The sequence below is a fragment of the Rhinoraja longicauda genome, chromosome 39 (genome assembly GCF_053455715.1).
Source record: "Rhinoraja longicauda isolate Sanriku21f chromosome 39, sRhiLon1.1, whole genome shotgun sequence".
Taxonomy (NCBI): Eukaryota; Metazoa; Chordata; class Chondrichthyes; order Rajiformes; family Arhynchobatidae; genus Rhinoraja; species Rhinoraja longicauda.
Window position 1 is genome coordinate 16,755,252 of NC_135991.1, and position 14,697 is coordinate 16,769,948.

A 14,697-nucleotide genomic window follows, 5' to 3' on the forward strand; every position below is an offset into this window, starting at 1 on the left:
TTTTATTTTAAATGCAACCTACAAAATGCAACGTGCATTTTTTAAAATTGTAAATGCAATTTTGCATTTGAGGATTGCAACCTACGAAATGCAACTGGTGGTGTTTTATTTTAAATGCAACCTACAAAATGCAACGTGCATTTTTTTAAATTGTAAATGCAATTTTGCATTTGAGGATTGCAACCTACGAAATGCAACTGGTGGTGTTTTATTTTAAATGCAACCTACAAAATGCAACGTGCATTTTTTTAAATTGTAAATGCAATTTTGCATTTGAGGATTGCAACCTACGAAATGCAACTGGTGGTGTTTTATTTTAAATGCAACCTACAAAATGCAACGTGCATTTTTTTAAATTGTAAATGCAATTTTGCATTTGAGGATTGCAACCTACGAAATGCAACTGGTGGTGTTTTATTTTAAATGCAACCTACAAAACGCGACGTGTGCAATGTTTTATTTTCAATGCAACCTACACAATGCAACGTGTGCAATGTTTTATTTTCAATGCAACCCACGAAATGCAACGCGTGCAATGTTTTATTTTCAATGCAACCCACGAAATGCAACGCGTGCAATGTTTTATTTTCAATGCAACCCACGAAATGCAGCAACAACAACAACAAAGGGGGCTGGACCAATGCAGCAGACTGCAGGCTGGCGGGGCGGGTTGCATGCATGCAGCCCCCGCTGCAGCCGCGCGCTCCCGGGACAAAGGGCGCGCGCCCCGTCCCGGGGTGGGTCCGGGCCCGGATCCGGGTCGTGGCCGCCGCCGCCGCCGCCGCCGCCGCGCGCTCCCCTCCCCTCCCCTCCCCCCCCCGGGCCCAGTCACCTCGCTGCCGCTCCCGCCGAACAGTTGCTGGAAGCGTCCGAGGCCGAGCTCCAGGCTCCCGGCTGCCGCCGCCGCCGCCCAGGCCACGGCCGCCGCCGCCTCACCCTCCGCCCCGCACACGGCCTGCCCGCCGGGGCTGCCCGGCCGCCTCCTCCTCTTCCTCACCGCCCAGCGCCTCCTCTCGCACGGCCTGGCCGGGAAGCGGCACCGGCCCGCTGCCTGCGCCATCTTGGACATCCAACGAACAAGGCGGGTAACGGAGGAGGTAAAAAAAAAAGGGGGGGGGGGAGGGGAGGTGGGGCCCGACTGCGCATGCTCCCCTCCGCCGGGGACGACGGGAGATGTAGTTCCGCCCGCCGGACGCTGCGCACGCGCCCTTCGCTGGGGATGCCGGGAGCTGTAGTTGTTCTGCCCGTCCGGCTCACCGCGCATGCTCACCTCTTTAGGGATGCCGGGAGCTGTAGTTGTAAATCCAATCCGGCTCACCGCGCATGCTCGCCTCCCGAAGGATGCCGGGAAGTGTAGTTATAATTCCACCCATATCCCCCCATTGCGCATGTCACAACTTTCCCACGTACTGGCTCTTGGGAGGGGAGGGACTGCGATCCACTGCGCATGCTCACCATCCGAAGGATGCCGGAAAGTGTAGTTTCGTGTCCACCCATAGCCACCTCCACACCCCCATTGCGCATGTCTCAACTTTTCCCGCGCACTGGCTCTTGGGAGGGATGGGAGGAACTGAGCGCCAGTGCGCATGCTCGCCGCCCGAAGGACGCCGGGAAGTGTGGTTTGACTTACGTTTAGAAGGACTGCATGTCCCGAGATGCACCGCGACGGCGCATGCGCTCTGCTCCAGCAGGAGAAGGGGCAAGGTTGGGGCGCGATGCACGCAGGGAGTTGTAGTCCCTATTGCCACCAGCAGCATGGGGACAAGCGGGTGTGGAGACTACAACTCCCATCAGAGCTTTTGGTATGTTGTAGTCCAACAACATTGGCATCTCATTGAGAACCCAGCAGATCCTGCAACCCTTTCAGGACAATGCATTCAGCACCAATGCAGCAAATATGCAGCACTGCGTCCGTCGCAGCCTCTCTCTTTTTTGTTTAAAACCTCAAAAAAAACTAGTACAATCAATTATTTTCCTTTTTATGTCGTCAGGCACGTGAATTTTCCCCGGATTTCAGCGTTTTCTCAATCCATTTCCATGCTTTTTGCGTGACAATAGACGCAGGAGGAGGCCATTCGGCCCTTCGAGCCAGCACCGCCATTCAATGTGATCATGGCTGATCATTCTCAATCAGTACCCCGTTCCTGCCTTCTCCCTATACCCCCTGACTCTGCTTTCCTTAAGAGCTCTATCTAGCTCTCTCTTGAATGCATTCAGAGAATTGGCCTCCACTGCCTTCTGAGGCAGAGAATTCCACAGATTTAGTTTAATGTGGATAAGTGTGAGGTTATCCACTTTGGTGGTAAGAATAGGAAGGCAGATTATTATCTGAATGGTGTCAAGTTAGGAACAGGGGACGTACAACGAGATCTGGGTGTCCTAGTGCATCGGTCACTGAAAGGAAGCATGCAGGTAAAGCAGGCAGTGAAGAAAGCCAATGGCATATTGGCCTTCATAACAAGAGGAGTTGAGTATAGGAGCAAAGAGGTCCTTCTGCAGTTGTACTGGGCCCTAGTGAGACCGCACCTGGAGTACTGTGTGCAGTTTTGGTCTCCAAATTTGAGGAAGGATATTCTTGCTATTGAAGTCGTGCAGCGTAGGTTCACCAGGTTAATTCTCGGAATACCGGGACTGTCGTACGTTGAAAGACTGGAGCGACTCGGCTTGTTTACACTGGAATTTAGAAGGATGAGAGGGGATCTTATCGAAACATATAAGATTATAAAGGGGTTGGACACGTTAGAGGCAGGAAACATGTTCCCAATGTTAGGGGAGTCCAGAACCAGGGGCCACAGTTTAAGAATAACGGGTCGGCCATTTAGAACGGAGATGAGGAAAGATTTTTTCAGTCAGAGAGTTGTGAATCTGTGAAATTCTCTGCCTCAGAAGGCAGTGAAGGCCAATTCTCTGAATGCATCCAAGAGAGAGCTAGATAGAGCTCTTAAGGATAGCGGAGTCAGGGGGGATGGGGAGAAGGCAGGAACGGGGTACTGATTGAGAATGATCTGCCATGATCACATTGAATTGCGGTGCGTACAGGCTCGAAGGGCCGAATGGCCTCCTCCTGCACGTATTGTCCACTTCCGCATTTTTTTCACTTTGCCAAAATTGCGTTTACCGATGGAGGAATCGGATCGGAAAGAAAAGAAAACAAACGATGTATAGACTTGTAACGGACGCTAGGGTTCCGCTAAGAGGTCGTGAGAAATCCCCCCCGCTCGCCCTGGAAGTCTCCCCGAAAATGTGGCGCCTAGGCTGGGCCAGGCAGGACTTCCACGGCCGATCGGTGGGGCTGAATTTGCAACCTGCGGCCGGGGGCTCTGGAACTCCAGCCCAGCTGGAGCCAGCGCATTTGCCCCCATTGCCGAGCGACTTCCTTGGCCGGCTGGATAGACCAGCAAAGCTCTGGAACCAAGAGTGCCAGAAAATCAGTGGCGGAACTGCAATGAGTAAATATTAGATTTAAGTGCAATGTTATATAACTAAATTAATTAATGAAGACAGGGTTAAAATATAAAACACAGCAGAAAAGCCAATTACCTGATTATCAATTAATGTGCGAATTTACTTCAAAATGTTATTAGTGCACAGTGACATATTCACATTATTTTGTAATGTCCGATTTTACTTTGAAATGCACTAAAAGAGGCTTGAAACTGGTATATTCACAAAATGCTGGAGTAACTCAGCAGGTCAGGCAGCATCTCGGGAGAGAAGGAATGGGTGACGTTTCGGGTCGAGACCCTTCTTCAGACTGATGTCGGGGGGGGCGGGACAAAGGAAGGATATAGGTGGAGACAGGAAGATAGAGGGAGATCTGGTAAGGAGGAGGGGACGGGAGGGACAGAGGAACTATCTAAAGTTGGAGAAGTCAATGTTCATACCGCTGGGCTGCAAACTGCCCAGGCAAAATATGAGGTGCTGTTCCACCAATTTCCGGTGGGCCTCACTATGGCACTGGAGGAGGCCCATGACAGAAAGGTCAGACTGGGAATGGGAGGGGGAGTTGAAGTGCTCGGCCACCGGGTGATCAGTTTGGTGAACACGGACCGAGCACAGGTGTTGAGCGAAGCGATCGCCGAGCCTGCGCTTGGTTTCGCCGATGTAATTGAGTTGACATCTAGAGCGGCGGATGCAATAGATGAGGTTTGAGGAGATGCAGGTGAACCTCTGTCTCACCTGCAAAGACTGTTTGGGTCCTTGGATGGAGTTGAGGGGGGAGGTAAAGGGACAGGTGTTGCATCTCGTGCGGTTGCAGGGGAAACTGCCCGGGGTTTGGGTGGGAAGGGACGAGTGGACCAGGGAGTTACGGAGGGAACGGTCTCTGCGGAACGCAGAGAGGGGAGGGGATGGGAAGATATGGCCAGTGGTGGGGTCCCGTTGTAGGTGACGGAAATGTTGGTGGATGATATGTTGGATCCGCTGGCTGGTGGGGTGGAAGGTGAGAACGAGGGGGATTCTGTCCTTGAAACTGGTAATTTTGTGTGTAAATTTTCAAACATTTCCCAATTTTTTGACCTCCGTAAATGCTCGGCATTTTTCCTCTTTTTTTTTACCTGGTTTATTCAATTGTCACGGAAATAATATTTCAGCTCGGTTTAGTTTTATTGTTGTTGTCACATGTACAGTGAAAAGCTTTTTGCCTGTTCACAAAACAAATGCCCTCAACAGCACTCAAACGTATATATTTATACACACGTATATATAGACTCAAACACATATGTATTTACACACACACATATATATATATACACTCAAACATATATCTACACATACACACATGCCGATGACACTCAGCTTTACCTCCCCCTGAAACCCAACAACCAGTCAAATTTAAACAGCCTCTTACACTGCCTTGAGGACATAAAATGTTGGATGGCACAGAACTTCCTCCAATTAAACGAGAGCAAGTCTGAGGTCATCCTATTCCCCCCCCCCCCCCCCCCCCCGACTCCATCAAATCGATAACAGGCAGTCTTGGAAGCCTATCCTGCCTAGTCAAACCGCATGTCAAAAACCTCGGCATGATATTTGACTCTGCATTAAAGTTTGATAAGCAAGTCAACGCTGTGGTAAAAGCCAGCTTCTTCCAACTTCGTACCATAGCTAAAATCAAACCTTTCCTCCAATTCGACGACACTGAAAAAATCATTCACGCTTTCATTTCCTCCCGCCTAGACTACTGCAACTCCCTATACACTGGGATCAGCCAATCTTCCCTGTCCCGCCTGCAACTGGTCCAAAACGCCGCAGCGAGACTCCTGACGGGGACCACATCACGCCGATTCTGGCCTCTCTCCACTGGCTCCCTGTACGGTACAGAATCAACTTCAAGCTCCTCCTATTCACGTATAAAGCCCTAAATGGACATTCCCCCCCCTACATCAAAAATCTTCTAACCCACCTCTCTAACTCCAGGTCCCTCAAGTCGGCCGACTTGGGGCTACTCACTATCCCGCGGTCTAGGCTTAAGCTCAGGGGTGACCGCGCTTTTGCGGTTGCAGCTCCTAGACTGTGGAACAGCATCCCTCTCCCCATCAGAACTGCCCCCCTCCATCGACTCCTTTAAGTCCAAGCTCAAAACCTATTTCTACTCCCTAGCGTTTGAGGCTCATTGAGGAGGCGCTGTGAACTGTTTTGTATGTGCTGTTATGTTTGTGTGTTTCATTTTTTCCTTAGTACCTAATCAGATGTACAGCACTTTGGTCAACGTGGGTTGTTTTTAAATGTGCTATACAAATAAAATTGACTTGACTTGACTTGACACATATATATATACACTCAAACATATATCTACACACACACATATATATATACACTCAAACACATATATTTACACACACACATATATATACACTCAAACATATATTTACACACACATATATATACACTCAAACATATAAATTTACACACATATATATACACTCAAACATATAAATTTATACACACATTGGGCGCACGGTGGTGCAGCGGTAGAGTTGCTGCCTTACAGCGAATGCAGCGCCGGAGACTCAGGTTCGATCCTGACTACGGGTGCTGTACTGTAAGGAGTTTGTACGTTCTCCCCGTGACCTGCGTGGGTTTTCTCTGAGATCTTCGGTTTCCTCCCACACTCCAAAGACCTACAGGTATGGAGGTTAATTGACTGGGTAAATGTAAAAATAAAAAAAATTGTCCCTAGTGTGTGTAGGATAGTGTTAGTGTGCGGGGCTCGCTGGGCGGCGCGGACTTGGTGGGCCGAAAAGGCCTGTTTCCGCGCTGTATCTGAAATATGAAAAATAATATATATATACACACTTAAACACGTATATTTACACACACACAAATATACACTCAAACACATATTTACACACACATATATACACTCAAACTCATTTACACACACGCACACACATATATATATACTCAAACATATATATGACACACACACACATATATATATATACACTCACACATATTTATTTATACACACATATATATACACTCAACACATATTTACACACACACATATACACTCAAGCACATTTACACACACACACACACATATATATATATATACTCCAGCATATATATGACACACACACACACATATATACACTCAAACTCATATATTTACACACACACACATATACTCTCAAACACGTATATATTTACACACACACACATATATATACACTCACACATATATATATTTATACACACATATATACAAACGCATATATATTTGGAACACACATATATATAACAAACATATTTTTTTACATATATACACACTCAAACACATGTATATTTACACACACACGTATATACACTCAAACACGTATATATTTGTACACACACACATATATTTATACACACATATATACACTCAAACACATATTTACACACATATATATACTCAAACATATATATCACACACACACACATATATATACACACATATATATACACTCAACACATATTTACACACACATATACACTCAAGCACATTTACACACACACACATATATATACTCCAACATATATATGACACACACACACATATATACACTCACACATATATTTATACACACATGTATATACACTCAACACAAATATATTTACACACACACAGATATACACTCAAACACATATATATTTTTTACATGTATATACACTCAAACACATGTAGATTTACACACACGTATATACACTCACACGTATATATTTACACACACACACAGATATATACACTCAAACATATATTTATACACACATATATATACACTCAAACACGTATATATTTACACACACACATATATACACTCATATATATTTATACACATATATACACTCAACGCATATATTTACACACACAAATATACACTCAAACATATATATACACTCAAACACATTTACACACACATATATATATAAAACATATATATGACACACACATATATATACACTCACACATATATTTACACACACATATATATACACTCAACACATATATTTACACATACACTCAAACACATATATATTTACACACACATATACACTCAAAACACAATTACACACACATATATACACCCAAAACGTATACATTTATGGAGGGCGTGCAGCGTAGGTTCACTAGATTAATTCCCGGAATGGCGGGACTGTCGTATGTTGAAAGGCTGGAGCGATTGGGCTTGTATACACTGGAATTTAGAAGGATGAGGGGGGATCTTATTGAAACATATAAGATAATTAGGGGATTGGACACATTAGAGGCAGATAACATGTTCCCAATGTTGGGGGAGTCCAGAACAAGGGGCCACAGTTTGAGAATAAGGGGTAGGCCATTTAGAACGGAGATGAGGAAGAACTTTTTCAGTCAGAGGGTGGTGAAGGTGTGGAATTCTCTGCCTCAGAAGGCAGTGGAGGCCAGTTCGTTGGATGCTTTCAAGAGAGAGCTGGATAGAGCTCTTAAGGATAGCGGAGTGAGGGGGTATGGGGAGAAGGCAGGAACGGGGTACTGATTGATAGTGATCAGCCATGATCGCATTGAATGGCGGTGCTGGCTCGAAGGGCTGAATGGCCTACTCCTGCACCTATTGTCTATTGTCTATTGTCACATATATATACACTCAAACACATATATTCACACATATATACACTCAAACTCATATTTACACACACAAACATACACTCAAACACATATATTTATTTACACACGTGTATGTATGTATGTGTATATATGTGTGTTTGTGTGTGAGTATATAACTATACCTAGAATGTCTGAAGAAGGGTCTCGACCCGAAACGTCACCCATTCCTTCTCTCCAGAGATGCTGGCTGTCCCGCTGAGTTACTCCAGCACTTTGTGTCTATCTTATATATACTAGACGTGTTTGTCTATCTGTGTGAGTATGTGTGTATGTATGTATTTGTGTATATGTGACCTGCTACCGTGTCACCCTGGGGAGCAGTGCATCCTGGGAACTGTAGTCCACCACCCATGTCCTCCACTGCAGCCACCAAAGTCAACTACAACACCCAGCATGCTCTGGGGGACCAGCGACCATCTTTCCCCTGAGGACCGTCGACCGTGTCGCCCTGGGGAGCTGTAGTCCACGCACCCATCTCCTCCACTGCGCAGCCACCATGTTGAACTACAAACCCTAGCATGCTTCTGGGGACCAGTGATCATGTTGCTACAGCAGTGGTGCACCCTGGGAGATGTAGTCCACTCCGCCCATCTCCATTGTGCAGCCTCATATTGGACTACAACTCCCGGCATACCTCTGGGGACCAGCGACCATGTTGCTACAGCAGCGGTGCACCCATGGAGATGTAGTCCAATCGGCCCATCTCCATTGTGCAGCCACCTTATTGAATTACAACTCCCGGCATGCCCCGGGGGACCATTGTCGCTCTGGGGAGCGGTGCACCCTGGGAGCAGTAGTCCAGCCACCCATCTCCAGTGTAAGAAAATAACTGCAGATGCCGGTACAAATCGAAGGTATTTATTCACAAAATGCTGGAGTAACTCAGCGGGTCGGGCAGCATCTCGGGAGAGAAGGAATGGGCGACGTTTCGGGTCGAGACCCTTCAACCAAACGCAGTTTCGCTCAACGCCTCCGTCCGCTCAGTCCGCATTAACCAAACTGATCTCCCGGTGGCTGAGCACTTCAACTTCCTTTCTGTCCTGGGCCTCCTCCAGTGCCATAGTGAGGCCCACCACAAATTGGAGGAACAGCACCCCAAGCGGTATGAACATCAACTTCTCCAACTTTAGATAGTTCCTCTTTCCCTCCCCTTCCCAGTTCTCCCTCTATCTTCCTGTCTCCACCCATCTCCTCCAATGCATAGCCATTAATTTGAGGGGGACCAAAGACCATGTTGCCCCTGGGGAACGGTGCACCCTGGGAGCTGTAGTCCCATTCACACATCTCTTCCATTGTGCGCGCGCCCTTTTGAACAACAACCCCCAGCATGCTCCGGGGGGAACCAGCGACCATCTTGCCTCTGGGGGGGGACCTGCCACCGTGTCGCCCCTGGGTAGCGGTGCACCCTGGGAGCTGCAGTTCATCATCCATCTCTTCCTTTGTGCAGCCACTATTTTTAACTACAACACTCGGCACGCCCCGGGGGACCAGCGACCATTTTGCCCCTAGGTAGCGGTGCACCCTGGGAGCTGCAGTTCCCCGCAACCATCTCTTCCATTGAGCGGCCGCAATTTGGAACTACAACCCCCAGCATGCTTCTGGGGAACGGCGGCCATGTTGCTACAGCAGCGGCGCACCCTGGGAGCTGTAGTCTATTCAATCTCCTCCATTGTACAGCCGCCATGTTGAACTACAACCCCCGGCGTGCCCCGGGGGGAACCAGCGACCATCTTGCCCCTGGGGGGATTTGCCATCGTGTCGCCCTGGCGAGAGCGGTGCACCCTGGGAGCTGTTGTCAAACACCCATCTCTTCCATTGCGCGCACGCCATTTAGAACTACAACTCCCGGCATGCTCCGGGGGGAACCAGCGACCATCTTGTCGCCCCTGGGGGTGGGAACGGTGCAGCCTAGGAGCTGTAGTCCACCTACCCATCTCCTCCATTGCGCGGCCGCCATTCTGAACTACAACTCCCGGCATGCTCCGGGGGAACCAGCGGCCATCTTGCCTCTGGTGGGACCTGCCACCGTGTCGCCACGGGGGGGGGGAGCGATGCACCCTGGGAGCTGTAGTCCTCTTTACCCATCACTTCCACTGCGCGGCCGCCATTTTGAACTACAACTCCCGGCATGCCTGCCCTACCCTCACCGTCAAAAGCAAACAGACAACAGCAACTCGCCAAAACAAAACTTCCCAAATAAACCCGCAGACGTTTAAGTGTCTCTTTCAAAAATAATTAAAAATCCTCGTGCAAAGGTCGCCGTGGGGGAGGGAGGGAGGGAGGCGCGTTTAAAAAAAAAATATATATATATTTTTTTAAAGAGGGGCATGCTGGGAGTTGTAGTTCAAGAATGCGGAAGGAAGGAGATAAGGGGGAGGGGCCTCTGAGCGCGCCTGCGCATTGCACAGTGCGGGGTGCGGACCGAGTAGAGAGGGTGAGTGAGGGGACTGATAACATCCAGGGGGGGAGCGGCAGTTAAAAGGGGAGGGTGGATGGGGGAATTAAAGGGGAGGGGAGGGGAATTAAAGGGGAGGGGGGCCTGTTGATTAGAAGTGTTGGGGGGGGCAATTAAAAAGGAATGGTTTAAAGGTGGGGGTCGGGGGGAGATGGGCCGCCCACACCGGGGTAAACATGGCCGCCCACACTGGCCAACATGGCCGCCCACACCGGTCAATATGGCCGCCCACACTGGCCAACATGCCCCATCTACACTAGTCCCACCTTTGCCCACACCGACCAACATGCCCCATCTACACTAGTCCCACCCGCCCACACCAGCCAACATGCCCCATCTACACTAGTCCCACCTTTGCCCACACCGGCCAACATGCCCCATCTACACTAGTCCCACCTGCCCACACCGGCCAACATGCCCCATCTACACTAGTCCCACCTTTGCCCACACCGGCCAACATGCCCCATCTACACTAGTCCCACCTGCCCACACCGACCAACATGCCCCATCTACACTAGTCCCACCTTTGCCCACACCGACCAACATGCCCCATCTACACTAGTCCCACCTTTGCCCACACCGACCAACATGCCCCATCTACACTAGTCCCACCTGCCCACACCGGCCAACATGCCCCATCTACACTAGTCCCACCTGCCCACACCGGCCAACATGCCCCATCTACACTAGTCCCACCTTTGCCCACACCGGCCAACATGCCCCATCTACACTAGTCCCACACCGGCCAACATGCCCCATCTACACTAGTCCCACACCGGCCAACATGCCCCATCTACACTAGTCCCACCCGCCCACACCGGCCAACATGCCCCATCTACACTAGTCCCACCTTTGCCCACACCGACCAACATGCCCCATCTACACTAGTCCCACCTGCCCACACCGACCAACATGCCCCATCTACACTAGTCCCACCTTTGCCCACACCGACCAACATGCCCCATCTACACTAGTCCCACCTGCCCACACCGACCAACATGCCCCATCTACACTAGTCCCACCTGCCCACACCGGCCAACATGCCCCATCTACACTAGTCCCACACCGGCCAACATGCCCCATCTACACTAGTCCCACACCGGCCAACATGCCCCATCTACACTAGTCCCACCCGCCCACACCGGCCAACATGCCCCATCTACACTAGTCCCACCTGCCCACACCGACCAACATGCCCCATCTACACTAGTCCCACCTGCCCACACCGGCCAACATGCCCCATCTACACTAGTCCCACCTGCCCACACCGGCCAACATGCCCCATCTACACTAGTCCCACCTGCCCGCGTTTGGCCCATATCCCTCCAAACCCGTCCTATCCATGTACCTGTCCAAACTTCTTAAGGCACAGAGATGGACAGATTCTCGATCAGTGCGGGTGTCAGGGACACGGGGAGAAGGCGGGAGAATGGGGTTGGGAGGGAGAGATAGATCGGTCGAGATTGAATGGCGGAGTGGACTCGATGGGCTAATTGAACGGCCTAATTCTGCTCCTAGAATTTTGCACTGGACGACCTCGATCTCCCCGATTTGACAGGATGAATCTCGAGCGTGTCAGCAACGAAGAAAAGCTCAACCTCTGCCGGAAATATTACCTAGGTGAGAACTATTCCAAGATGGCTCCCAACCCAGACGACTGTCCACCTGCCAGCTTTAGTTCTGTGTTTAGTTGTAGAGATACAGCGCGGAAACAGGCCCTTCGGCCCACCGAGTCCGTGCCGACCAGCGATCCCCGCGAACTAACACTATCCCACACACTGACACGCACGCACACTAACACTACCCCACGTACTCACGCACACAATAACACTATCCCACACACTGACACACACACACACACTAACACTATCCCACACACTGACACACACACACTAACACTATCCCACACACTGACACACACACACTAACACTATCCCACACACTAACACTATCCCACACATACACACACACACTAACACTATCCCACGTACACACACACACGCACGCACACACACACACTAACACTGTCCCACACACACACACACACACTAACACTGTCCCACACACACACACACTAACACTATCCCACACATACACACACACACTAACACTATCCCACACACACTAACACTGTCCCACACACACACACACACACTAACACTATCCCACACACTGACACACTGTGCGTACGTTCTCTCCCCGTGACCTGCGTGGGTTTTCTCCGGGCGCTCCGGTTTCCTCCCACGCTCCAAAGACGTGCGTGCGTGCGGGTTTGTAGGTGAATTGGCTTCGGTGTGAAGATTGTAAATTGTCCCCCAGTGTGTGTGTGTGTGTGTGTGTGTGTGTGTGGGATAGTGTTAGTGTGTGCGTGTGTGGGATAGTGTTAGTGTGTGCGTGTGTGTGGGATAGTATTAGTGTGTGTGTGTGTGTGTGTGTGTGGGATAGTGTTAGTGTGTGTGTGTGTGTGTGGGATAGTGTTAGTGTGTGCGTGTGTGGGATAGTGTTAGTGTGTGCGTGTGTGTGTGGGATAGTATTAGTGTGTGTGTGTGTGTGTGTGGGATAGTGTTAGTGTGTGTGTGTGTGTGTGTGTGTGGGATAGTGTAGTGTGTGTGTGTGGGATAGTGTGTGTGTGTGTGGGATAGTGTTAGTGTGTGTGTGTGGGATAGTGTGTGTGTGTGTGGGATAGTGTGTGTGTGTGTGTGTGTGGGATAGTGTGTGTGTGTGTGTGTGTGGGGGGGATAGTGTGTGTGTGGGATAGTGTTAGTGTGTGTGTGTGTGGGATAGTGTGTGTGTGTGTGTGGGATAGTGTGTGTGTGTGTGTGGGATAGTGTGTGTGTGTGTGTGGGATAGTGTGTGTGTGTGTGTGGGATAGTGTGTGTGTGGGATAGTGTGTGTGTGTGTGGGATAGTGTGTGTGTGTGTGTGTGGGATAGTGTGTGTGTGGGATAGTGTGTGTGTGTGTGTGTGGGGGGGGATAGTGTGTGTGTGTGTGTGTGTGTGTGTGTGGGGGGGATAGTGTGTGTGTGTGTGTGTGTGTGTGTGTGTGTGTGGGGGGGATAGTGTGTGTGTGTGTGTGTGTGTGATAGTGTGTGTGTGGGATAGTGTGTGTGTGTGTGTGTGTGTGTGTGGGATAGTGTGTGTGTGTGTGTGTGGGATAGTGTGTGTGTGTGTGTGTGGGGGATAGTGTGTGTGTGTGTGTGGGGGGATAGTGTGTGTGTGTGTGTGTGGGATAGTGTGTGTGTGTGTGTGGGATAGTGTGTGTGTGTGTGTGGGATAGTGTGTGTGTGGGATAGTGTGTGTGTGTGTGGGATAGTGTGTGTGTGTGTGTGGGATAGTGTGTGTGTGTGTGTGGGATAGTGTGTGTGTGTGTGTGGGATAGTGTGTGTGTGTGTGTGGGATAGTGTGTGTGTGTGTGTGTGGGATAGTGTTAGTGTGTGTGTGTGGGGGGGATAGTGTTAGTGTGTGTGTGTGTGTGTGTGTGTGTGGGGGGGATAGTGTGTGTGTGTGTGTGTGTGTGTGTGTGTGTGTGGGATAGTGTGTGTGTGTGTGGGATCGTGTTAGTGTGCGGGGATCGCTGGTCGGACCGGTCTCGATTCCCCCTACTCCAGACAAGAGACCTCCCCATCTATTCCCCCCACCCCCCGACGATTCTGGTCGAGCCGCCGCCTCACGGCTCCAGAGACCCGGGTTCCATCCCGATCGCGGGCGCCGTCTGTCTGTGCGGAGTTTGCGCGCGCGTTCTCTCCCCGTGACCCGCGTGGGTTTTCTCCGGGCGCTCCGGTTTCCTCCCGCGCTCCGCAAAGACGTGCGTGCGTGCGTGCGTGCGGGTTTGTAGGTGAATTGGTTTCGGTGTGAAGATTGTAAATTGTCCCCCAGTGTGTGTGTGTGGGATAGTGTGGGGTTTATAATGGGGGGGGGGGGTGCTAGGTTTGACTCGATGGGCCCAATGGCCTCATTCTACCCCCGGTATCTCCCCCTGCAGGTGGATTCGCTTTGCTCCCCTTTCTTTGGCTGGTGAACTCAGTCTGGTTCTTCAGGGAAGCGTTTACAAAACCGCAGTTCAATGAACAAGTCCAGATTAAGAAATGTAAGTCTCCTCCCCTCTCCTCCCC

At 50.0% G+C, this 14,697-nt stretch overlaps 1 protein-coding gene across 1 annotated transcript in view; it reads left to right on the plus strand.

Moving 5' to 3' along the window:
- Window positions 1-807: 807 nt before the first annotated feature.
- The window catches only part of psenen (presenilin enhancer, gamma-secretase subunit), a 14,459-nt gene continuing 569 nt past the window's right edge, over window positions 808-14,697 (plus strand). Inside the window, exons 1-3 of the mRNA XM_078430280.1 lie at window positions 808-1,097; window positions 12,105-12,206; window positions 14,568-14,672. Coding sequence (XP_078286406.1) covers window positions 12,146-12,206; window positions 14,568-14,672 — 166 coding nt within the window. The 5' untranslated portion in view covers window positions 808-1,097; window positions 12,105-12,145. The remainder of the gene's footprint in view (window positions 1,098-12,104; window positions 12,207-14,567; window positions 14,673-14,697) is intronic.